The sequence below is a fragment of the Amphiura filiformis genome, chromosome 10, assembly GCF_039555335.1.
Source record: "Amphiura filiformis chromosome 10, Afil_fr2py, whole genome shotgun sequence".
Lineage (NCBI taxonomy): Eukaryota > Metazoa > Echinodermata > Ophiuroidea > Amphilepidida > Amphiuridae > Amphiura > Amphiura filiformis.
Window position 1 is genome coordinate 8,470,424 of NC_092637.1, and position 26,938 is coordinate 8,497,361.

The window sequence follows — 26,938 nt, forward strand, 5'->3', positions numbered from 1 at the left end:
CACTCCGTGACACCGTAACACTTGATGTACTCAGTAGATGGTGCATGGTCGATAGGTATATGGATGGATCATAAATAGAAAATATGACTCTACCCTGGCCGTGTTGGACTAGTGTATTTGTAGTCGACACAGTACTTGATTGAATTTTGAGATATCGTCGCAGATGGCACTGTCACTTACGACGTTTTTGCGTACTTTCGCGAAGGCATATTGATCAGTAAAATTTGCTCTACTCTCTGTTTAAAACATGCTCGGAACAGTTTGGATGTCCGGTAACACAGTATATTTCCACTCTTTCTTTCTTGAAAAAAATTGAAAATAGGTAGATTATGCAGACAAACATGCTATCTTCTGAAGATAGCAGCATTTGAAAGAATGTTTAAAGACCGAAATTCAACTTGATTATTACCAAATTAGTGGCATTTGCGCAAATTTTCGCACGTTCAGCCAGCGCGCACTTGTTTTAGAAATGAGGGAACCATTTTGTATTCTTTCCCCAGGTACCACAACCCCTCTATACGTCACTGGATATGGCCACATCAACCTATCTGTCAATCTGTTCAAATGTCTGTTCTACGTAAAATAACAAAACCATCCTTTGATTATACACAACACTGTGGATCACAATGGCCTCATCTCAATGGCATAGTTCAATAACCTCAATTAAACAATCATATTGCAAAATTTGACCTCAAGTTGCAGAGTATGAGTTTTTGTACCCAAATTTTCAAAGGTCATTCAATGAATGTACAAATGTATTGGGTTAAAGACCATGAAGACAGTGAAGATAGATGAGAATGTTGTGGATCCTAGTGCACTAGCACGTCGATACACGTCAATTATAATACAGTCCGATACATTGGGTAAATATTTGGAAAGAAATTATGATTGATTCAATTGATTAATACAAATAATTTGATAGGTGAGTATTACATTATTGAGACAATTGAAGGTTGATGGATGGTAATGCGTGGATTTTACATGGAGTTTTCGATCTTTACCGTAACTTGCGTATGCATAGAGTAATGTGATTAGGAGAGATTGTGTCTAGCGCTCCCATAATAAGCATCATTAAAGGAACATTTAGTAATATTTTATGATAGATGTGACAAGGAAAAAAATACTTAAATCAATTGTGTTTTTAAATATAAGGCATAATCTAGATATACAATTGAAGATAATTACTTCACAAGACACAAAAATTATTTTTAAAAACGAGGAAAGAAAAGAAGAAGAAGAAGAATTTAAGAAGAAGAAGAAGAAGAAGGAGAAGGAGAAGGAGAAGAGAAGAAGAAGAAGAAGAAGAAGAAGAAGAAGAAGAAGAAGAAGAAGAAGAAGAAGAAGGAGAAGCAGAAGAAGAAGTAGAAGAAGAAGAAGAAGGATGAAAATAAGAAGGAGAAGAAGAAGAAGAGAAAGAGGAAGAAGAAGAAGAAGAAGAAGATGAGGAGGAGGAAGCAGAAGAAGAAGAAGGAGAAAAAGAAGAAGAAGAAGAAGAAGAGAAGAAGAACTAGATGGCACTGTTGTGCACTATTGTGTCAAGAAGAAGAGGAGGACGAGGATAAATGATAATAAGAATAATTATTTTAAAGGAGAAGTAGTAGTAAAAGAAGAAGAAGAAGAAGAAGAACTAGATGGCACTGTTGTGTTTGAGCAAACACGAATATCTATGCCTGATACACGTCAATTATATAAAGGGTTCACAAGAAATAACTCCCCCCTAAAATTACAAGACATTTCTTTGCATAACTTGACATACATTTAGTTGATTTGAAAAATCCAAAAACCTGTGAATAAAGGAATCATTTTCCTACCTTCCCAAAGTTCTTTCCTTAACAAATCGTTTTGTTTTGGCCAAAAATAATCACATTTTCCAAAATGATGCTTTCAGAAAAAGTTGCACTTTTCCACATCCTATACATTTAATGTACAAAAACATTCTCGATATCAATGTTTTGATTTATTTAATGGTGTTTTTGTTTTCTTAAATTTTTATGTATACGATTACCCAGTCACCCATGCAATCATCTTGCAGTATGAAACAATGACTATTGACATTTTATTTGAAGATTTTATTGAGCCGGTGTTTCAAAAATGGTAATTACAAAACATTTCTTTGCATAACTTAACATTCATTTTGTTGATTTGAAAAATTTAAAAACCTGTGAATAGAGGCATCTTTTTGCTACCCTACCAAAGTTATCTTTCTCAAAATCTTTTTGTTTTGGTCAAAAATAATCAAATTTTTCAAAAATGATGCTTTAAAAAAAAGTTGCGCTTTTCAACATCCCATACATGTAATGTACAAAATTTTCTCGGTATCAATGTTACGATTGATTTAATTGTTTTTTTCTTTCACCTTTTGTCTCTGAACTCTTAGTCACCCATGCAACCATCATGAAGTGCAAAATAATGATTTGTTGAAGCTAATTTTGACATAAATGAGGATGTTGAAAAGTTCAACTTTTTATTAAAAGCATCATTTTTAGAAAACGTGATTATTTTTGGCCAAAACAAAAAGATTTTCAGACGAAAGAACATTGGGAGGGTAGGAAAAACAATTCCTTTATTCACAGGTTTTTAAATTGTTCAAATCCACGAAATGTATGTCAAGTTATGCAAAAAAATGTTTTGTAATTTTAGGGGGGAGTTATTTTTTGTGAACCCTTTAGTTGAGTATTACATTATTGAGACAATTGAAGGTTGATGGATGGTAATGCTGGTATTTTACATGGAGTTTTCGATCTTTACCGTTACTTGCGTATGCACAGAGTAATGTGATTAGGAGAGATTGTGTCTAGCGCTCCCATAATAAGCATCATTAAAGGAACATTTAGTACCATTTTATGACAGATGTGACAAGAAAAAAATACTTAAATCAATTGTGTTTTTAAAAATATAAGGCATAATCTAGAAGAAGAAGAAGGAGAAGAAGAAGAAGAAGAAGAAGAAGAAGAAGAAGAAGAAGAAGAAGAAGAAGAAGAAGAAGAAGAAGAAGAGAAGGAGAAGAAGAGGAGGAGGAGGCAGAAGAAGAAGAAGAAGAAGAAGAGAAGAAGAAGGGCACTTTTGTGCACTATTGTGTCAAGAAAAAGAGGAGGAGGACGAGGATAAATAATAATAATAAGAATTATTTTAAACGAGAAGTAGTAGTAAAAGAAGAAGAAGAAGAAGAAGAACTAGATGGCACTGTTGTGTTTGAGCAAACACAAATATCTATGCCTGATACACGTCAATTATATAGTTGAGTAATACATTATTGAGACAATTGAAGGTTAATGGATGGTAATGCGTGGATTTTACATTTTTTTACATGGTTTTCAATCGATCATCTTTACCGTAACTTGCGTGTGCATAGAGTAATGTGATTGGGAGAGATTGTGTCTAGCGCTGCCATAAAGTATCATTATTAAGGTTATACGATGTATTGTTGGTCGAAGCAGTAGAAAAAAGTAGTTCACATCATCTTGCGAATGGTAGCGAGCTTTAGCAAAATTTTCATTGCTCAATTCATAGCGAGGGTGTAGAAGAATTTAAAACCTCGTATACCCTTAAGGGGACTCGATCTTTTGTGCGTAATTATTGAGGGCCAGGGGATTTACTCTATCATTTAAAAAATTATTTGAAGAAGTTAAAGAGCCCTAAGAATAAAAAACTGTAGTGTAATTCACGCCATACACAATTTCTTTACATGACAAAAATTAATTTTTGTAATCGATCAAAAAACAAACGTTTTATATCAATTTTAAATTTAGCCTGAATCGGTAAATATGGTACCTCTCGCCCTTTTTTAGGTCAAGGCTGTTTTTACCATTATGCAGCGAACCATTGTTGAAGCTATTTCACATACATGTACAAAACATTCTAGAGAAAGAATGAGATCATATACTGTTTAAATATCTTTTGTTGATTTCGAATGATAATGTCATGAAGTCGTAAATTTTAAGGTCACATTCCTAAAACCAAAACAAAACATTGCGACGCAGATATTTCCCGACTTACGCAATTTCATCATCACATCAGTAAAATTTTATGACAGATTTGACAAGAAAAATTACTTAAATAACTTGCAAAATCAATCGTGTTTATGATAATAATTTTATAGGCATAATTTTCTAGATATCCAATTGAAGGTAATTACTGTACAAGACACAATAATTATTTTAAAAAACAAGAAGAAGTAGAAGACGAAGAAGTAGATTGAGTTAGCTTGAAATTCCCTTGGACAAGGAACTCACAGCTAATTTGTCTAGTTGTAACCCGTACGAAACTCGGGGAGCTGATTCTGGTTGCGAAGGTTATTTGTGGAATGTCTAGGGTGTGCGCTCTTAAAGCAGCAAAGTCCCTGAAATGCTATAAAATGGTTTGTGGAATGATGTGGGCCGTAGTGGTCAGCGACAACCTGAAAAGTGTGCTGAAGCTTGTGGATCAACGTCTAGGCGTTGTGCCTGTACGTAGCGCACTATAAATCAAAGAAGAAAAAAGAAAAAAAGTGGAGGATTAAGAAGAAGTTCTACTGACACAACAGCAAAATGCACTGACATGGAACAGCTTCCTGGACCACATTCACAGCCCAATAATTGGCACCCAGCTCAAGAAATCCGTGAGAATGCTTACAAGATCCTTGCACAGTCATGCTAGTGTGGAATAAGACCTGTTTCTTGAAGAAAGTGCCTGAAAAGCAGTGTGTAATTTTGGTTCATCAGGGAAGTAAGATGGACAGGATTTTTAAGATATGACCTTGTAAAAAATTACAAGTTTCTTTTTGAGCTCAGTTTATTATCATCATGCACAAACCTCGGAATGTCAATTTAACCGTCAGATCTTATCTATAATACGCCTGCTTTATTGGGCTATTCCAGATGACATCCATACACCCCTATGGAAAACAAGACCTTCATCTCCCACAAGTGGATTTCAAATGGGAGTCACCCATTCAAGTAACTCATCTGGGACATTTCTTCCATAGGGTGTTTGTTTGTTTGTTTGTTTGTTTGTTTGTTTGTTTGTTTGTTTGTTTGTTTGTTTGTTTGTTTGTTTGTTTAAACGTTTGCACCGTGCGGAGAGACACTTCGGTACTGATGGGACCAATGCTCAAAATAGGCTAAAAGCCTATAAGCATACTAGCCTATGTAGAAAGAAAAGAGAGAAACAGATATGAAGATAAAGTGTTTGCATTTTAACTGGAATAGCCCATTTTCGTACTGTTTTGTCATAATTTACTAAGCCAGTATGGCACCATTTACTGTACACCGAAGAGTGAAGTGTTAAAGTGTACATTATTAATCATAGCCTCTGACACTTCAATGTTGAACTTTAAATGCTAATACTTTGATCCATGCTATATTTATGGTTTAGTTAGAGTATCTGTCGAATATACTTATTGTCATTTTCCTATGACTATCTTTCTGCTATATAACACTCTAAATTTTTTTTTAAACCTCAATATTAAGTAAAAAGGGTACAGCTCAACAAATTGAGTCAAATCTTACTCAACGTTGAATAACCAACTGATGGGTAAATAGTGTCGTAAGGCAAAGTAAATTTAAACAACAATTTGTGGGATAGTCTATGACGACGTGAGTTTATAACAATGCCGGCGGGCAAACTTAACAGTTCCAGGCTTGCCCGACGGCGAACCCGCTAAAAAACGAATGGTTAAAGGAAGGTGACCTAATATATTTGGAAAATCAAATTCTTTAAAACTTACGAATAACATAAAATATCATCCCTTTCAAGCACACATGCAAAAAGAACACGTAAATGTTTTTTGTAAATGTGACTAATTCCTAATGGAATTACCGACATTTATACAGCGTGAAACTGCCTAATTAGTCTCTATTGTGCAATTGTGGTATACCATCTTTGAGACTAATTCGGCAGTTTTTTGATGATTTCTTCGGAAATATACCGATTTGGAACGCCAAATTTCAATATGTTTATGAGAAAAATATGAGCTTTCATCTGATACCAAAATCAGCATTTTGATGAGGTAAAGTGGGGGATGAGATAGTCAATCAGGTTACCCACCTTTAAAGTGAGTATAAGATGACAAAACTTCAGAGTATATTAAAATTTTACCAATATTAAGTAAGCTGTTTTACCCACAAATATTTTAAACAACGTTTTTAGGAGCATAAAATGGTAAAACATCAGAGTGGATTTGAAATCTGCAATGACATTGAAGATGAATATCCCCAGCATTACTGAATGTAGTTCATGCAGGTGTTTCTAAATCTCTATCTACATGATCTATCGAGGCGTTGATACAAGAAGATTCCATCTCAAATAGCTGTCAGGTGTCATATTTTAGATGTGTATACAATATAGAATCCAGAAATTGTCAAATATCAATAGGGCAGCTATTTCAGATATGACCATTTTCAGTAACCCTTCGATATATCCGCGTTAATCATGCATGTGTTATTGAGTATTTAGTGAAATGTCTTCTTGTTTTTCTCTAATTCTGAATTGTTTTAAAAAGAAGTTTTATATTTGATAAAAGATTGCTTCACCCCAAATGCCACCCAAACCGCACACATGCCACCTTTATACATGATATATAGCTGTTCACAACACATTCATTTCAAAATACCTTGCAAAGAGGATCTCTGTTTAAACCAATTGCCCACTCCTTCAAGCACGCGCTCAGTTACGACACCCAGTGTCGTAAGGGCAACGTTTCCGTCGTAAGGGCAACGTTTCCCCCGGCCCTGTGAGAGATCTTGCCCCCTCTTGCACACCCACCAAGGATAATGGCTGCCCTGATATTTAGATTCGTTTGCCTATTATGTAATTATATACAATGTTTACGATCTGTTAACAGAACAAAATTACAACAGCGTGGCCTATGGGAGCTATGTAATACACAAAATCATGCAGAACTCGCAAACGCAAAATCTTTGGGAATAAGTATTTTTCGTGGATATCTACTGAAACACCATAAAAAGAGGATGTTAGAGTCACAAAGTTCTCTTTTAATATATTTTTACATTTTTTATCTTTGACTACAGATTAAACGAATGAAGATGATAGCCACCAAACCACAGACTCATCTATAACATAATCAGAGGGCCAATAATGGATCCCGGCGGAATACTCCTATATTTGGGCAACGGGGATGTATGCAGCCCAGTCGATACCAAACACATCGACTCCGTTGTATGCCGATTACTACGACGTGCCTCATCTGGACCGGCGCCCCCGGAAGAAACCCGTCTTCTACCATGCGATGGTTTTGCCCGTTCCGTTAATATTCAATTAGAAGATGACGAACCAGTCATGCGTATCGTGGATCAAGAAACGGGGTTACCACTCTTATCGTGTAGATGGGAAGGGATTGGACATTGTTCCGTGAGTCCTGCGTGTGATACGTGTTTTTCGATGACCATTGGCTGTGTAGAGGATTTAGACTGGACTTGCTATGTTTTCAAATGCCCCTCTCGTAGGCAGGTGAGTCGAGTAGAAACTTAAAGCCATATTATAACATTTCTGTAAAAATAAATTAGTATTTATTTTCCATAAAATGTTAGCTTTTACTGTCAGATATGTCCCCTTTTAATTTTGAGCCGAACAAGTGTGGTAAAGCATAGAAAATTGGAATTTACTACTAGCGCCCATGCATGTTACTCCCGCGGTTGTAATACGGTACGATCCTCGGGGTGTGTGTGTATATGTGTATCCCGCACGCCGTGTACGTACTGTGCATACGTGTTCGACTAATATTTCCATCGTAATAATAAAACGCCGGTTCCATCGTTTTATTCAAAATCTCGGATTTTGACAAAACCACAACACCTAAAGTCTTGATTTTTGCAGAGTATCTTTATTGACTAAAGTACATTACAATCGTGTAAAAACCAGAATTTAAAAATATTTTGATGGCGCATGGCGTTCTCCTCAGCAAATGTTATAATATGGCTTTAACCCCATAAACGTACTTTTATTCCAGCTTCATTTTGATGTCCACATTTCTTGATCAGATTCTCATTTTGCCATTTGTCCGCGGCTTCATTACCCATTATTAGCACAATGTTAGAAAAGGTTGCCAGAAAACGGTTAAATGTTGGCTATTATTTATAATATAAAGGGTATATAAAGGATATTAAACGTTTTCATAACATTCAAAAACATTTGTTGAAAACCTACTGCAAACTATTCTAACATTGTGTTATTTCTGTGTTGACGACATATTTGGCAAAAGTTGCTTGCAATTATATTTTACATTACACGCATAAATTGTTGTTTTGTAGTGAGATACCCATTTCTTTATACCTATCACCTGTTTTTTTGTATTATCATGCGAATTGCCTCGTGGTACCGTACGGACGGCAGAATTTTATTTACATAAAGGACGAGTGACGTAGCATTCGATGGGGTCTATAGATATAAATACAACCGAAAACCTAATTGTCCCCTTAGACAATAACAAACAAAATGTGCATCAAATGTTAAAACTGAAATACCGAAAAGAAACCCAGGGAGGGCGAGTTAGTGTAGTGGTCTTCTCACTCACTTCTCACCGCTGTGGCCGGGGTTCGATTCCCCACGGTGCCACATGTGAGTTTGGTTGCCGATCCATGCTCGTCCTCGCAGGTTTTTCTCCGGGTGCTCCGGTTTTCCTCCTGCATCTAAAATCGGACCTCTTCCCATATCCCTGTCCCGTCATATCCGGATGGCATCCCTTGAATTTAGTCGCCTCTGAGCACTATTGGGCTTAGCCTGGCTTCGGCCGAATGTTATAAATAAATAAATAAATAAATTTCAAGCTATTTCAGTTCTGCAAATTGTGATACCTCAATGCATAACGACTCCTAGTCCTTGAACATGTTGAATGAAAAAAGATAGCGATTCAAAAGTTACACTAAACAGCTGCTCATATGTTGTGGCAGACTCAGACGCAAAAACGATTGTCACCTTTATTTGGTTTCTAGCATACTCAATCCTATTGGTCAACGAATAGCCGCTTGCGACTCGAGTATAAAATATCATTATTAAGTAGACTCTTGAACAAATAGTACTATTTTGTGACTATTTTAAAAGCGGATATGCGGATGAGGGACTATTTGTTTCCGTTTCAAATATAACATACATTGTTTTGTTTCCACAACACACACACTCATTTCCCGATACTTTATTAGTTTTACAATCACCATGGAGTGCAAATACCACAAAAAATCCTCAAGAGAATACATTATTTAATTTATATTCTTTTTATAGTAGTTAATCATTACTCATTGGCGAAACACTGCATTCTATATTGGCCCTATGGACGAAACCAGAGCAAGTCAATTGTTTTTAAAAATGTTAAACCATAAAATGTATACTCTTTTCAACACTAACTGTAAAATAACAGGCATATTCTTTTTTGCACAAGGGAACGACGGTTTAAGTTCTCTCCCAGGGACGGAGTAATCTCACGGTTCATTTCTATAAATGAGCCATTAGGAGAATGAAAGCTTGTATTAATCTTTACATACACACCAATTAAATCCAGATTGTTTCCTGAGGCTAAAAAGTATAAGATAATAGGAGATAGGAGCTGGGACCTCATGTAAAGCCAAGTACTATCATTGAGGTTGCTCCATCTGTCACGTGCGACATAGATATGAAATGTCCCAGGCTCGTGTTGGGTATTAATAATGATAAAACATTGCGGCATTTAATATGTGGGTCGTATATAGCGTCTGGACATTTCAATTTAGCGTTCAATTTAATGAAGGAAACCTATTTAGGCTATAGAGTCACGATTTGTTGACAAGTAGCCGGTTTAAGGTTACACTTAAAACCTTTTTGACAGTTATTGACAGTTATTGACATGTCCTATGAAAAATTAAGAATCTGTATAAAAACCATTACTTGCAGATTCTGTAAATCTTCTGATCCCTATGTTTGATTATATTTTGATACGTACAATATCAAAATTCACAAGACCTTTTGAGTTGAAGTGTGTTTTATGCCTTTCGACAGAGCCTCACCAATAAGAACCATTTGTTACTTTAAACACTGCTTATTGCTTATTTGAATTTGCAAATATAATCCTTTTAGAAACCTCAGTGATAGAACATAACTTGTGACCTGCTACCACGAATGAGCGTAAAGTCGCAAGTTGGTAGTTTCGAGACGTCCTGGCTGCTACGTTGATGTTCTTTGTTTCAAACGCACCTGTTCAAGCTAATGGTGCTTTGTGAATGGGTGCACAATGGGACATTCACGAAGGACATACTACTGGTTTGTACAGGTACGCAGCAAACAAAGAACATCAACTCAGCAGCCAGGATGTCTCGAAACTACCAACTTGCGACTTTATTCTCATTTCGTGGTAGCAGGTCACATTTTGACGTTAAGTCGGTCGGATTTGCCGTCTGGACATTTAGCATTCAATTTAAATTTGATTAGTGAACACAATGATGTTGGTTGTTGACAAGGTGATAAAGTGAGGCGATAATGTTGACACTGTTGATTTTTACAGTAATTGTTTGTTTGTTTGTTTTTGTTGTTGATATTGTTGCAGGCAAATGTAACTTAACCTGCATTTTCCCCCCTTAATTTATATTTCCCTTCCCTTCTTTTTTGGATTTGGTGGGGCGGTCTTAGAGGTGCCTGGCACCTGTTCGCTCCAGCCATTCACTGGACTTTTTAAAACAAATATTGTTCCTTTCATAATATTGTGTAATTTTTGATGTAACTTATGTGCAATATTATATATTTTTGTGTAATTCTGTGCCAGTGATAAAGTGTAATAAATAAATAAATAAATATTCTTGCCGCAAAACTTTGCGTTTTAATAATGAAGCTTGTATATTATGTTGTCGCTGATAGTAAGACACAACATGTTTTTTGGTCCTATAGCGCTATCGGTGCCCGAAGAGGTGCCGATGGCACTTTTTATCGTACCCTGTACATTTGCACAGTGCATTCGTTTTTTATTTAAATGAAAAACAATAACACTATGCAACTGTTAATTATTATGCTCGATACAATTTATTATTTCTCCAGGGAGTGATGTTAAGAGTCATCGGTACCTAACCGGGCACCGATAGTTCTAGGACCAAATTGGATATGGTGCCTAACTTACTTTACTTCCAAGTGAACTGATTTTGTATCATTTGGTCACTTTAAAGTGTGTGGTCAAATTGCACATCATATCACCCGAACATTCCTTTTCCAGGTTTTAGAGTTAAGGGGATCTACACTGATATGCTTGGCATTTTTGGGCTTTAATTTGCTTTCTGTTTGCAAGTAATCATAGGGAAAAACGGAAAACGACCCATTGTTTAATTTTCCCTTTACAGAGGGATGTGCTGGGACAAGGTTGTCCACAACAAGCAACGTCATATTTCTTCGTTTTCGATTTATTTCTTTACGTGCATTTTAATAACTATCCATTTTCAAATGTTCACGATATGCCGTGGAACTTTCTTGTAATTTATACACTTTAGATAATGGGCCGCTGCAAACCTTACATGTGAAGTGGTTAAAGAGGCAAGAACGTTCAATCCCTTGACAATATTTTGCATATCGTCAAACAACCAACACAGTTCCTTTTCAAGTTCGCTTAGCTGGGTCAAACCACTTTAACAACTTAGAGATGAGCATGAAGAAGCGCTAAAGATAACATTCCTATCCGATAACATGTAGGCTGAAGTCCTTCAATTATTTAATATGGCAGCGTACGTCTGTTATGGTATGCGTATTATAAGCAATTATATGCGCAGACGACACTGAGGTCAGATGCAGGTCTTAAAATGTAATATTTTTTATGTCAAATTTGTTGATTATATGAATATGTTTCAATATTAGAATCAAGCAACATTTAAATATAACATTTCCAGTATTGCTTCGGTCGGTATTATAGCGTTTTTGTGATATTTCTTTTTTAATTTTAACAAAATGTAAGAACACTTTCGTAATATAATTTCTACATGCTCGAACTTGAAAAGTTCGAGACGCGTAGATTAATCTGTTATCTTTTGCTCTTTTCGTGCATATTCCAGGCACGCAGACTTGTAGAGAGCGTCAAGTACAGGATGGACAACCCTGATGAAGACGGTGATGGTAATGCCCGAAGAAGTAGCCTCCAAGCTGGCAATGACCTCATCAACCCAGGCAATAGTCTTAAAAGAACAAGCAGTCTTTCACCTAGACCGCGCCCTGGGCATGAGATTCGTCGCCATCCCTCCGATCGCCTTAGTCCTGTACCAGCTACTCGCAGATTGTCTTTTCGGCGAAATCGTGATGATTCGCGTAGGCTTAAAAGTTTACCGTGTATTGCCGCGTTGAGTATCAATATGTCGTTGTTAGTTCGCCAGTTTCAGTCTATTAGTGGAGACGCCAAGAGTGATGCTGATTTGTTGAAGCTTGCCCTCGAAAGCAACGATGTTAACACTGTATCACGGGTACTCGATGCGCATTATGATCTTTTCAATGTGGATTATAACATGACCACTTCCATTGACGGAGAGCCGAATAGGACACGCAAGATTAGTGATAGTTTAACAGTTCAAGTTTTATTGAACCAAAGTAAAGCCCTGATTGGTCAGCTTGAAAAAGGAGTTGATGTAGAGGAAGCGGAAGAGGAACGCAAAACTGCACCCAATGTATATCACAACGCTCTTCATCTTGCTGTTCTCAATGGAGCATCAGATGTAGTACGGTTGTTACTCAAATGTGGAGTGGATCCTAATAGCGAAGGGATTGAAACCGCAGATAGGTACCGTAAATTCAGCGGAAGCAGTGACGGTAGCGAATCGCGTGGAGGCGGTGGGAAAAATGCCGCTTCGCCAGAACATCGTGAGCGCCTCTCTTCTAGTACGATACGGGAATATTTTGGCAAACCAGTGTTGTTCTTAGCTGTTCGAATGGGAAATTCCATGGTGATTAAGATGTTATTAAATTATGGTGCTAGTGTTGATGGTAAGGATGTTGATGGAAGGACTGCCCTTCATATAGCAGCTAGTGCACTTAATGATAGATGGGAATGCGCGGTGCAATTGATTGAATTTGGAGCTAAGATCCTGGACGCTGATGACGACGGTCGCCGCCCGGTAGACAGCGCCCCTGGTCTTGCTTTGCTGCAACTACGGGTAGTACAAGACACATTAGAAGTGTTTAATCCACGATTCTCTCGAGGTGGAGAGAGTCCACGCAGGAGAAGTTCAGGAAGAGATAGCAGAAAGTTGTCTCTAGGATTACTGGCAATACCTCGATTGGTTGCTCGTGTTACACGCTCGCGTTCCCCTGCTAACAAGGAACGCTCTAATACAGTATGTTATATCCCAAGTGCTCAAACCACTATCGCGGAAGGCTATGAAGACGGCCCTCCTCCGCATGATTCCTTCTATGATAAACGAGTCAGGAAGACTAGTCTTTGGGGATGGTTTGATCGACGCAGGAAATCACGAGATGAGTTCAAGCACGTGGAGGATCAGTGCGAGAGTAATTCTAGTTCTTCCAGGACTCTGGGTCCTCCGCAAGGCCTGCAGCCACAACAGCAGATGGTACCACAGGAGATACTGGTTAATGGGGAGAACATAGAGAATAGCACTGTAAATGTGCAGGAAGAAGGTAAGTCAACCTAAAATAAATACCATTACTTATTCGGTTCTTCTGTTTCTTAATTAAGTTATTCTTGCTCTTCATCTTCTTCATGTCCTACTACTTTTCATCTTGATTCATCTTCTTACTGTTGTTCAATTTTGCTCGTCTCTTCTTCTTGTCTTGTTTTTCATATTCTTATTATTCTCCTTCTTCTTGTATCTCGTTTTTGTCCTTGTTCTTTACTTCTTCTTCTTCTTCTTGTTTATCTTCTTCTTCTTCTTCTTGTCGTTCTTCTTCTCGTTCTTAATTCTTTTTCTTAATTCTTTTTCTTCGACTCTTCGTCTTCTACTACTTGTTATTTGGGAGTTTCCGATTTCCACGATGGATGGATCGAACACCAAACGATGTCGTCGTCGACTTTGCAATGCGTAGTCGTCCAAATTCTACAACACGCGAAGAGTCTGACATCCGTCGTGGCGATGACGACAACGTTTGGTGTTTTACCGTCGCAGAACCATCCGTCGTGGAAATCGAAAACTCCATATACTATTAACACACTACGTACAACTTACAACAGTACTACTTGCCTCTGCTTACTCATTCGTCTGGAACTAAAAAAAACATTCGTGGCAAATTTTTGTTGTCGGAATGTCCAATATTTGAAAAGTCTACCGTGTTATTTACTTGCACTTGAAGTAACATTGATAAACATCATCTTGTGCGCTAAAACGTCTCAAAAGTTGAGAAAAATCCACAACATGAAGATAAAAATAAGAATTAATTGTTTAAGAGACGTTCTTAACATTTTCATAAGGAGTCACGTTCCTCTATTAATAATTCTTGCGTGAGTGATTTTGAAGACATTGACGTCTGGAGAGTCTCTATTGTATCGTCCGTACACTCTAAATTTTGCAAAGGATAATGTAGTTGTGACAAATGGTTGAACCGACTGTTGCACTGTCTTGATGCTACGTACTTTGAATAAACCTGTGTATATATAGTGCCTATATTTAGAGAATAAATGATAGGATTTTGTCTTTTGCCTATCAATATCGTGTCATAATGGATGGGCTGGCCAATATTTTGAGTAGTGGATGCCGGCGCAGCCGTATCCACTACGATAAAAATATTGGCCAGCCCATCCATTATGACACGATATTGATAGGCAAAAGACAAAATCTATCTTTATTCTCATTCTTATTCAGTTTTAATGTAATTTTTGCGAGAAAAACTGCCTTTTTTTAGAAAAAAAATAAAGTTACTTTTGTGAGGACATCCCCGTTGTTTTAAATGAACGAAACCATCACAAACATCTAAGCCGCCGAATCGCGTTTTTGTTCTCGCACGTGTATTACGCGAACGCATTATCGCGCGATCATTGAGGAGCAACAAGCGTGCCGCCGTTGCGTGGCGGCGCGCGCCCTGACAAATATCACTATCAACTATTGTGAGATATTATACACCAGAAAACCAATCAAATTACGTGAATTCTTTACAAGACGCACTCATTGAATAAGAATACAATATAAATCCAATAAAGCAGCCATAGGTGTCAATTGTCTTTTGGAAAAAGTCTCGTAATTGGTCAAAGTAATTTCTTGGCCATTTATACTGCACTAACACATAATTGTATGTGTTAGTGCACTTTGTCCAGAAAATACATGGTGTAATTTGTATAATTTGGCCATTTAATGGTAATTATATCATATAAGCACTGCGTGTACACATGTTTATTCAAAGTACGCAGCATCAAGAGAGTGCAACAAACGGTTCAACTATTGGTTCACAGCTACATTAACCGTTGTAAAATTTAGAGTGTAGATTGCTAATAAGGGCAGAAAAATTACGAATGAACTATTCCATTTAAAACCCACACTCCCTGTGGAAGATGTTTGGAATATCTTCCACATGGAGTGTGAATTCCAAATGGAATGTGCTTACTAAGCAGCTCGATTTGAATTTCATATAATTATACATGCTCTGAGAAAGATTTAACCTGTATCTACCACAGAGGGAGGATGCATGAGCTTCAAATAGAGTTGATTAATGTGCTAATTCATTTGAAATTCATACCTTCACTATGGAAATATTTCCAACATCTTCCACAGGGGGTAGTAATATAGTAATAGAAGAGGGTCCTGGATCCTCCCTTAAGACCAATAGAATATCTTTTACGATTGATTTGATTAACATGATTAAGCACGACAATGAGCTTTATATACGTCTAAAACAGTTATTTGGGAAACACTGAAATCTATATAGAAAGCGGTCATAAATTAGCTTACTTAAAGGGAAAGGTTAACACATGGTTCTTAAAAGTTCTTAAAAGGGCAGTTGGTCATAATGTCACCGTGGATGACTCACCTTTTGTACGCTCGATCGAAGAAAGTAACAAATGGCTTCGGCTAATCGTGCGACCATCCTATGCGCCCGAGCGAAAGCTAAAATTCAACCTTAACTTGGCATTAATAATAGGATATGAGATTGGTTATGTTGCTCTCATATAAAATATTTCAAATGGTATGCATATCATTGCGGAAATTGTATCGAGGGTTTCCCAACTTGCCAGGTCAATAATAACGTGAAGTTGAGAATTTGGCGCGTGAATTTGGTCGTGAATTATCACTCTCAAGTGTAATGTGGCACGATTGTTTGTGAAAAATCTCATTTGCATATTTAATTGGCGGCCATCTTGGATTTTAGGTGTCGGGTTTCAAAATAGAACCGGAACGCAACCGTAAATGCTAGAGATGTAATTTTTTTTTTAAAGGCAGCAAAAAAAAAAAAAGTATAAGAGCAGATTTTTTATAAAATGCTTAATTTTTTGGAAAAAAAAGTCCAACACCTGATAAAAATAAAAATGTGACGGTGCATCAAAACAAAAACAAAATTCAAAAATCTACTCTCATACTTTTTTTACAAATAACAAAACACACATTCTGTGAAAATTTCATTCAAATCCGTCGTAAAATGGCTTCCCGGTTCTATTTTAAAGGCTCAAAAATGCAAAAATGAGGAAAATCCTAGAAACATCTAGAAACACATTTTTAATTTTTTTATGCAAATTAGATGGCAATTTATTACATCCAACATGTAAAAGATTTATTACAATTTGTTGTGAAGATAACATGATAATAGCTTATTTGCTTTATGAGATACAGAATTTTGACTATAGAAATGTTATATATCGCCACTTGAAAAACAATTAAATACATAATAAATATCACAGAGGGAGGTTAGGTTGAGTTTCAAATAGAGTTGGTTGCTGTTCTAATTACATTTGAAATAGAATATCGCGCTTACTATTGATATTTATGTATTATTTTATTTATTTATTTAGACTTCATCACTGGTACATATAAATGCATTGATTTTCGACAATAAGCTCAAATAACGTATAATATCAGCAATTTCTGAAGCAGTTATTTGGGAAACCCTGAAATTGATAGAAATTTTAAATTAGCTTACTTACAGGAAATGTATACAGTTTGTCCACTCTGAAGTACAAAGTGACAACGCGCGCGTATACATCGCGTTAAGGGTACATACCACAAAAACATCCGCCATAGAGATTGCGTGTAAAGTAGGGGTCACGTTTTTGGCCATAAGTCAAGTTACGTCTTACTTTGAAATATGAGAGTTATATATTTGTAATCGGAAGAAAATTCTGCATAACATATCTGAAAATGACACCATATTTTAGGTCTACTTTTTGAGAAAATTACTTCTGTTTGAAGAGGTCGCAATTTCGCGGGTTTACATCCGCCTCATAATCGTGTTTTGACCCCGTGTATTCATGCGCACTTTAAACATGAATATTAAATAAATTTTCCAGTTTTTGTTTTCAATTTGGCAAGGGAACATTCAAACGGTCCCCTAAAATACGATTTTGAACATTAAATTCGATAATATCGTACCAATATGTCGCAATTATTGTGCAAATTTGGCACTATAGTCGTGATAAACTTTTACCGGAAACCGCTTCACATGCGGATTTAGTGGTATGAACCCTTGAAGAGCACAACCTTTGGAGTTAGGAGGTTATATTCTATTTAATGATAAAGTAGAACTATTTCTGAGTATTTTGCTTTTTATTCTATGAAAATTGACCCCGTAGTTGTCTAGATATGATTGAAAACGCAAACAAGGTGAAATACGCAGTTTCCGGTTTTTGCTGATTTTTCGCTTAAGAGGCGCGTTTCAAATTCTGCGTATAATAGTATGCGTATACACGCGTGTAAAATAAATGTAGGGGCTATTAAAAAACGTTTATATGTAAACGAAGTCACTAATCGATGCGGGTTCATGCCATGAAACTATAGATAAGACTTTAATACATGTTGTTTCGTGTCTTTTAATATAAATTTAATATAAATTTTGTGTTTAATTCACCATTTTGTGATATGCGCTCTCTATTACTTTGAGCGCGGCTTGCAGTGTGTGTAGCGCATTTAGGCCTAATTATACGCAAAATCTCAACATATTTAATGTGGTTTCGTCGGCAACGGTATACAAACACATCTGGACCAACATTGAACAATTTCTGTAATAGAGAAATAAAGTCACGATCATTAAATACTAGTGCTAGTTTAAGATTATATAGGTGGGGTGGGAGGGTGGGTTCGGTCATGGTGCACAAAACTGAGCGGTATCGTAGAAAACGGGTGTTAAAACCGCCGCAAGGCGAAACATACTATTCTCTACAGAAAATAATCCGTCGACACGGCACAGATGTTCTGATGATGAGCATGGTAAGTAGGATTTATGCGTTGTATAATAGTCTAATAACTTTATTTGCAACTGTTACTGATCCGTTTATGTCTTTGTTTCTTACACCTGTTTTGCTCAATTATCTATAGGCCTATGTTGGCCTATAAACACCCCGGTATAAACAAAAGCGAACCCCACAACTATTAAAACATGCACTTCATTTAATTTCTTTACTTTTTCTACACGCATGTTCAATGAATGATAACATTGGCATTCTCATGTATATATTATTCTTCACCACCACCGTTCATCATGCAAGTTACGTAAGTTTTGTTTTTGTTATGTTTATATTCCATCTAGACAAGCAAGCTAGTGATGAAACATGCCAAGAAAAAGAAAAGGAACAACCGCCCGTATATGTACGAATGCCACAACATTTAGCCGACCTTGCTTCGGAAATTCACAGTCCCATTCTCGCAGGGAGACTACGCCCTATTGGAGATGACATTTTGGACACTAACACTGATGATGACGATTCGCCGCCTGGAGAATCGAATTTGTCTGGTAATTTCATTGTCAACATGACCTTGACTGAGGAAAATTTTAATGCTGCTGTCCGAAATCACCTGTATCTGCATCCCTACTGCAAAGGATCAGTAACAATAAACTCAGCTAAAACCATCAAACATGGATTTGGAATTGCTGCAGTAATGCACTGTTCCACTTGCAAGTTTGAAACAGAGCGATTTAAATTTTACGAAGAAGGGGAGAAAGTAGGCCGCGGCCGCAGACCGGCCAAAATTAATACACAGATGTCGGTTGCTCTGACGAAACACCCCATCGGTGTGTCGACTTTAGTAGAACTTTTGTCAGCATGCGACATTTCCACACCGTCTACGCAAAGTTTACAGAGGGCTGTGAACAGAGCCGCTGATGCATTTGTCAAAATCAACCGAGAACAATTGCAATTTAACAGAGAACTTGTCTTGAATGAAAATGAATCGCGCACAGGAAAAACATCACCTATAAAAATTCAATGCGACGCCGCATACAACAACTCCCCGAAGGGTCGATCATTTTCCCAACCCGGGACACAAGCATACTGTCCAGTTTTTTGTTCTGAAAGCGGACTTGCCAAAGTCCCTGTTTCTGTCGCAACAGCCAGCAAATTATGTTCGTGTCGTCAATCTTCACGTGGCAGAAAAGTACATTCAGAAAATTGCCAGCGTGATTTCCAAGTCACCAAGCCTATCTCGAATGCAGAACTCACGATGGGTGTAAAATGTGGAGAAGAGCTCGCAGAATCTAATTTCATTGCCGGTGATGTGGTAACCGACGGCGTAGGGCCGGGTCAGTTATATAAAGGTATAAACCAGGCTATGACGTCAAAAGGTTATGATTCGTGTAAAAACCAGGATTGTTCAAAACACATCTCATCTACTTTACGAAGAAACCTGCGTAAGATTACACTTGATTCCGTTTATGTAAATGACAAGGCAGTCTTGAGAAATAAAAAACAAGATCGCCTTTTAGACTTCATTTCAAGAAGATGCAGGTGGGAGTTTAGAGCCATGCACAAAAAGTACCACAAAAATATCAATGTTTTCAAATCAAAGTGCCTCCAGGCCAAATCTGGAATTATTGCTTGCGTTCAAGGCAACAGGGAATTGTGTATACAAAACTGCCATGCATGCTATCTGCACCGTAAGAACCGACCAACTAGGACCCCGAGGTGTTTGCCAGATGCACAATATGTACATTTTTCACAGGCAGATCAACAGAAATTATTAGGCTGTATGGAGAAAAAATTAGGCAGTCAAGCGGTAGACAATCAGCGAAACAATTTAACTACAAATCGATGTGAGTCATCGCATCGCACTACGCAACGAAGCGTACCAAAAACTAGGACATTTGTAAGAACTTTTAAAGGACGTGTACACAGTGCAATGCACTCCATGTCATTGGGACATATCAGATCAATAATCGAAGCAAATAAGAAATTAGGAGTAGAAAACAACATTAGGTCCTGGGCTTTCCGCACACTAAAGAGACTTTACAAACAAGATTGTTATCAAAAGCGTCGAAACGCCAGTGCGAGTTACAAGAAACGGAAATCGAAGAAGAAAATATATATTGAAAGAGAAAAGGCGTGTTCAGAGGACTTCGGGCACGTTTCTGGATGTTCGAACCCCGAGGTTGAACAGGAGCATAATTACTTCGTTTCCCCGACCACTTAAACAATTATTTCCGTTAGACCTATTCAGATTTCTTAAAAAATTATAAATAATTTACTGATATGTTAAATGTAGGCCTACATAAACGGAATCAAGTAAATAAAGCTAATCGCACAATAAATGAAATAAAGAAGTGAATGAATGAAAAAAGAAAGAAAGAAAGAAAGAAATGACAAATGTATATGAATATGACAGTTGTGTGGATTATTAACGTGTAGAATTTTACTTTTGTGCATTGAGCATGTTAAGCTTAAAACAGAAGAGTATGTGAAACAGAATAATATAACTTACCTGTCAGTCCCGATGAAGCTTATAAACAAACCGTCATGAGTGTCTGGATCACGCCTGGGTCTAGGCATATAGCCTACATCCTTGTCCGAATCCCGGATCTGAATGGGAACAAGTAAAGAAAGGGCGTGAATAACGGTTAAGTTTAGGGAATTAGGGTTAAGTTTAGGCCCTTTAGGATTACGTTTTGGAATTAGGGTTAGGTTTAGGCCCTCTAGGCCGGGTTACGTTTTGGAATTAGGGTTAGGTTTAGGCCCGGGGTTTAGGCCCTCTAGGGTTACGTTTTGGAATTAGGGTTAGGTTTAGGCCCTTTAGGGCTACGTTTTGGAATTAGGGTTAGGTTTAGGCCCAATTAGGGTTACGTTTTGGAATTAGGGTTAGGTTTAGGCCCAATTAGGGTTACGTTTTGGAATTAGGTTTAGGGTTAGGTTTAGGCCCTTTAGGGTTACGTTTTGGAATTAGGGTTAGGTTTAGGCCCAATTAGGGTTACGTTTTGGAATTAGGGTTAGGTTTAGGCCCTTTAGGGTTACGTTTTGGAATTAGAGTTAGGTTTAGGCCCTTTAGGGTTACGTTTTGGAATTAGGGTTAGGTTTAGGTCCTCACAGGGTCATGTTTTAGAATTAGGGTCAAGTTTAGGCCCTTTAGGGTTACGTTTTTGAATTAGGGTTAGAGCCAGGCATATGATGCGTTAATGCCGGTTAGGACTTAGGTAGGCTTGGGTTCTGCAATAATTTAGACTCTAGTTTCATTAAAAAATAAACATTGACAAAGTCATCTCTCTTCTTGTGATTTGTTGGCCCTGAAAAGGGCCGTTTTTTTTGTGATTTGTTGGCCCTGAAAAGGGCCGTTTTGGAATCATCAGATCAGTCAAAAATGCATGCCGGTTGCCCACTATGCTGTCCACAACATCCGTCAGTAGCACTACAATGAGCTCGACCCCTGTTGACGAAACCTGGTTCTAGGTTCAGGTGTTTCTTCTCTACGCAATTCCTCTTGTGACACAGATGAGAAATGTGCCAATCACTCATTCCTCCGCCTGGCAAAAGACATAAATTCCCAGTGCGACAAATGTGTATCGCTCGAGCAAGCACAACCGATTTAGAATGGCACCCAGGAATCGTCAGCTTGACTAAAATATAGCCCCTGCTGTTGTCAGAAGCTTGTCTGCCATCTTTTCCTGGCCGAGGTTGAAAGACAAAATGTGTATCAACTCGACTACACCGCGCCTCTAATGTCCTCAACCGATCATGCAAATACTCGAGCTGCATAGCAGACATCTTGAAATCTGGAAAGTGAAACTTTTTGACCCCGTTCTTGACCCGAACATTTGCATACATACCACAGAAATTTATTCGCTGCTTATCATGTTAATGTTGTTACTTGAAACCCAGTTCGGTCATGAATCAACAAACAAAAATCCCCCAATACCCGGTCAGACTCAATAATTTATAAGCTTACCTTTTATAAATGAAAAAAGTCCGAGATTTCCACTAGCATATCCGCATATTTAGCCCGTAATTCACAGGAAAAACGTCACCAAAATATCACTCGGATCAAGCCTTTAGCTTTTGCTTGTATCCTGCTACTTTTCTCGCGTGTATTAACACGGGAAAAAGACGCACGGAACCATCCCCTTAAAGGGTACATACCACAAAAACATCCGCCATAGAGATTGCGTGTAAAGTAGGGGTCACGTTTTTGGCCATAAGTCAAGTTACGTCTTACTTTGAAATATGAGAGTTATATATTTGTAATCGGAAGAAAATTCTGCATAACATATCTGAAAATGACACCATATTTTAGGTCTACTTTTTGAGAAAATTACTTCTGTTTGAAGAGGTCGCAATTTCGCGGGTTTACATCCGCCTCATAATCGTGTTTTGACCCCGTGTATTCATGCGCACTTTAAACATGAATATTAAATAAATTTTCCAGTTTTGTTTTCAATTTGGCAAGGAACATTCAAACGGTCCCCTAAAATACGATTTTGAACATTAAATTCGATAATATCGTACCAATATGTCGCAATTATTGTGCAAATTTGGCACTATAGTCGTGATAAACTTTTACCGGAAACCGCTTCACATGCGGATTTAGTGGTATGAACCCTTAACAGTGCGTAGTGCTGCGTCTCTGCTGCAGGTTAGTCTCCACAGCAGCCAGTTTGGTTCCGCTCCCTCCACACAAACAGTCTGCCAATGGTCACGAACTGGTCCCTTTTTGATTCGCTAACGGTTTTCTGCCGACGTCATCCAGCTTGACGTCAAACAAAGCTTTCAATTGGTCGATCGGCTAGACGGCTACTTTATTATTCATGAGCAAGTTTGACCCGCCATCTCGCCAGCTAGACTGAGGTCAATCAATTTCCCGTATGTACAGCTCTACGGCTACTTACGTGTAGCCAATCAGAAACGGCGTTATAAGTGGCAATTGGCAGACTGTTTGTGTGGAGGGAGCGTAACCAAACTGGCTGCGGAGGAGACTATGCTGCAGGTATGCGTGCCTTCAAAGTCGGCACAATGTGTGCGCCCGCGTCGGTACTTTGTACTTCAGAGAAGACTGACTGTAATTATAAGGTTCTTGAATGGGCAATTGGTCATAATGACACCGTCGAGGACTCATCGTTTTGTCCGCTCGATCGAAGAAAGTAACAAACGGCTTCGTCTAATTGTGTCACCATCATCTGCGGACCAGATGAGCCTTAACTTGGCATTAACATGAGTATGAGGTTTTGTTTTGTTGCTCTTTTACAAATATTTCAAATGATATTGTGCATATTGAGGACATTGTATCAAGGATTTCCCAACTTGCCAGGACTTCTTAATATTAAAGAGAATTTAGTCGAATTATTTGTATCCAAATTCAAACTAGAAATCCCTTTAAAGTGTATATGTGGCACAATTGTTTGCAGACATCGCATGAAAGGACAGCAATTCTAGATTGCTCATCCAATTTGGTTTATTAATCCACAAAGAAAAGGAGCAATGTTAAGGCGAGTTTGATGGCAGTTTAACCATTTAACTAAAACACCACAGTGTAATTATCAATATTAGTACATTGGTTTTATATTAAATGAGTGAAAGAAGAAAATGATCGCACTTATGTTTCATGAGTTAAAGCCACACATTGGAATTCACTGTTTCTCAGGAAAACGCTCAGACAGTAACATTCATGAAAGTGTGTCTGTGTTGGTATATTGAATAATGATTTAAGTTTAAAACTTTCGATCCAAACACAAGAAAGTTTTTCCTACCTCTCAGAATTTTCAGATGGTTACTCCATCAGCGAGACTGACAGTAACATGATTAGATGTAAATTTCACCTTGAGCTCTTAGATAGTCTTACAATTAGGGTCTGCATTTCCCCTACGTAACCCAATACACTATGGGCCACAATGGCCTCATCCCAATGGCATAGTTCAATAACCTCAATAAACAATCATAGTGCAATATTTGAGCACAAGTTGCAGAGTATAAATTTTTGTACCCACATTTCCAAAGGTCATTCAATGAATGTACAAATGTACTGGGGTACATGATGCTGTGCCCTGATAGATGAGCATGTTGTGAATCCTAGTGATACGTCATATTTACTACAACTGCCTCTTACTTTCTTGGTTATAGACTTTCACTTCCACTTATATTTTTCAAGTGATGCCTTTAAAGCCATTAACATGTTAAAACAAATGTTATGGGAGTTTTGCCCCTCTCTATATAAAGTCAGGGGCATGGGGCGGAAATGACACCCCTTATATATTAAGCCTCGGGACCTCTTTTTTACATTTATCTTGTATGTCAAGTTCATTAGTCTCAATATTTTAGTGTTATAGTAAACTGGGTTCAAAATCAAAAGAAACTTAGAATTTTTCCCATGGTCATATCTTGAAAATCTGTCCATCAAAAGGGTTACTTCAATACTCTAATGACATGTCAATATTCAAACGGTTACCTTACTAACACAACTAAAAATGCACTGGCATGGAACCGCTTGATGTGTCACATGTCAAACTGAGCCTGCACATAGAGTTTTTTAGGCACGTGAAGAAGTCAAATCAAATTAAAGCCATATTATAACATTTGCTGAGGAGAACGCCCTCAAAAAAATTTTAAATTCTGTTTTTTACACGATTGTAATGTACTTTAGTCAATAAAGATACTCTGCAAAAATCAAGACTCTAGGTGCTGAAGTTTTGTCAATCCGAGATTTTGAATAAAACAATGGAACCGGCGTTTTATTATTACGATGGAAATATTAGTCGAACACGTATGCACAGTACGTACACGGCGTGCGGGATACACATACACGCACACCCCGAGGATGGTACCGTATTACGATCGCGGGAGTAACATGCATTGGCGCTAGTAGTAAATTCCAATTTTCTTTGCTTTACCTCACTTGTTCGGCTCAAAATTAAAAAGGGACATATCTGACAGTAAAAGCTAACATTTTATGGAAAATAAATACTAATCTATTTTTACAGAAATTTTATAATATGGCTTTAATGTAGTAGTGAGAGAGTGTTGAGGTGCACAGGGGCGTATGCTCGTGTCGGCTATGTCGATGTGTGTTCATGTTCTTGGGTACAAGTGTTATTTTTGTGCGGTAATCCTGAGACAGGAAAGTCCACATTGCTGTTACAATTGCTTCACACACATGCTCACATCAAATGGGCTGAGACATGTCACATGCGGTACAGGAAGCTGTTCTATTTCAGTGCATTTTGCTGTTGTGTCAGTTGCTGCTTGGTTACTGACATGTGTTTGGACCTTTGTGACCTTTGTGAAAAATTGTAAGTTTCTTTTTGAGCCCAGTTTATTTTAAGATTATTCAGTTTGTTTCCAAGAATTGTAAAAACAAAATAGTCTACATAACTATACTATACGAAAAACAAGGCTTATATAAAGGGTATAGCTTCCAACCGGTGATTTTTCTTGGTTAGGGGAAACGTCCAAAATTTTCGTTTTAGCATCCATTTACTTTTTGGGTATATTAAAAACCCTCCTTAATAATCTTTAAAAAATACTAAAAGTGTTATAAGATTACTGAGTTTGTTTCCAAGAATTGTAACAAAATCAAAAATTGTTCACAGGATCATGGATCCACTGCGTTTTTGGACACTCTTTTCAGATTTGTCACTATGGGTTTAATTATTAAATCATTTGACCTCATTCTATACTAATTCAACTTAACTGGGTCAAACTTTTTTCCAAGTAATCAGCAACTTTGCTACGGCTCTGTTAAATGTCACATGAAATGACAGTGTGATAACTCTGGACGCCATGCCGGAGATAATCCGTCGCGGGAGAAAACAAATAATAGTTGCTTCAACCATCACATCCATAGCATGGCATTTGTAACAAAATAATGTACAGTATAGTAACAGGGTATTTTGCATATAAATATGGAGGCTAATAAAGGTGACACACAAGAAGCGTGGTATGGGTTCTATGAAAAATATCACTGACACAAGACTTAATATAAGGGGCGTATTTTTCGCCCCATGTAGGCTACATGATTTTTCTTGGTATAGAAAACACCCCAAAACCTACTGGCTTCCTTGTAAATGCAATTACTGGCTTCCTTGTACATCATTGCACTACTAGAAGTTCCATGCACTGCAGTTTTTAGTTGAATGGCTAAAACTGGGAAATATGGCTTCGGTCATCGCATTCTCCTTAATTTATCTTCAATAATCTTTAAAGTACTAAAAATATTATAAGATTATTAAGTTTGTTTCCAAGAATTGTAACAAAAATTACTTAACATATAACTACGGGTGCAAATCATTTGAACTCATTCTATAAGCCCTAATAAAACTTAACTGGGTCAAAAAGCTTTCCAAATAATAAGCAACTTTGCTGTCACATAAGATAACAGAGTGATAACTCTAGCTTGCCATTGACGCCGCGTCGGAGATAATCCATCGCCAGAGAGAAAAATAAGTAACTTCAAGTCTTCAACCCATCACATGATATAATACAGTAAGCCACAGAATTAAGGTACCAGTTGTGTTCACCCCTGTATAAAGACAAGTATGTCAAAATTAAAACAGTCAGCCAATACCTGTACTCTTTAGCTCTGATTTAAGACCTTATTATTTTGTTGAAATTGGTTGATAATTTATAAAGAAACGGTGATCTAAACCCTAATGAAGAAACGAAATCAAAAGTTGC

The 26,938-nt window shown here is 37.5% G+C and overlaps 1 protein-coding gene across 1 annotated transcript in view; it reads left to right on the top strand.

Annotated features, from left to right (window-relative positions):
* LOC140161630 (uncharacterized) overlaps positions 1-26,938 on the top strand; it is a 118,536-nt gene that overhangs the window by 65,413 nt on the left and 26,185 nt on the right. Inside the window, exons 3-4 of the mRNA XM_072184931.1 lie at positions 7,008-7,446; positions 11,991-13,560. Coding sequence (XP_072041032.1) covers positions 7,075-7,446; positions 11,991-13,560 — 1,942 coding nt within the window. The 5' untranslated portion in view covers positions 7,008-7,074. The remainder of the gene's footprint in view (positions 1-7,007; positions 7,447-11,990; positions 13,561-26,938) is intronic.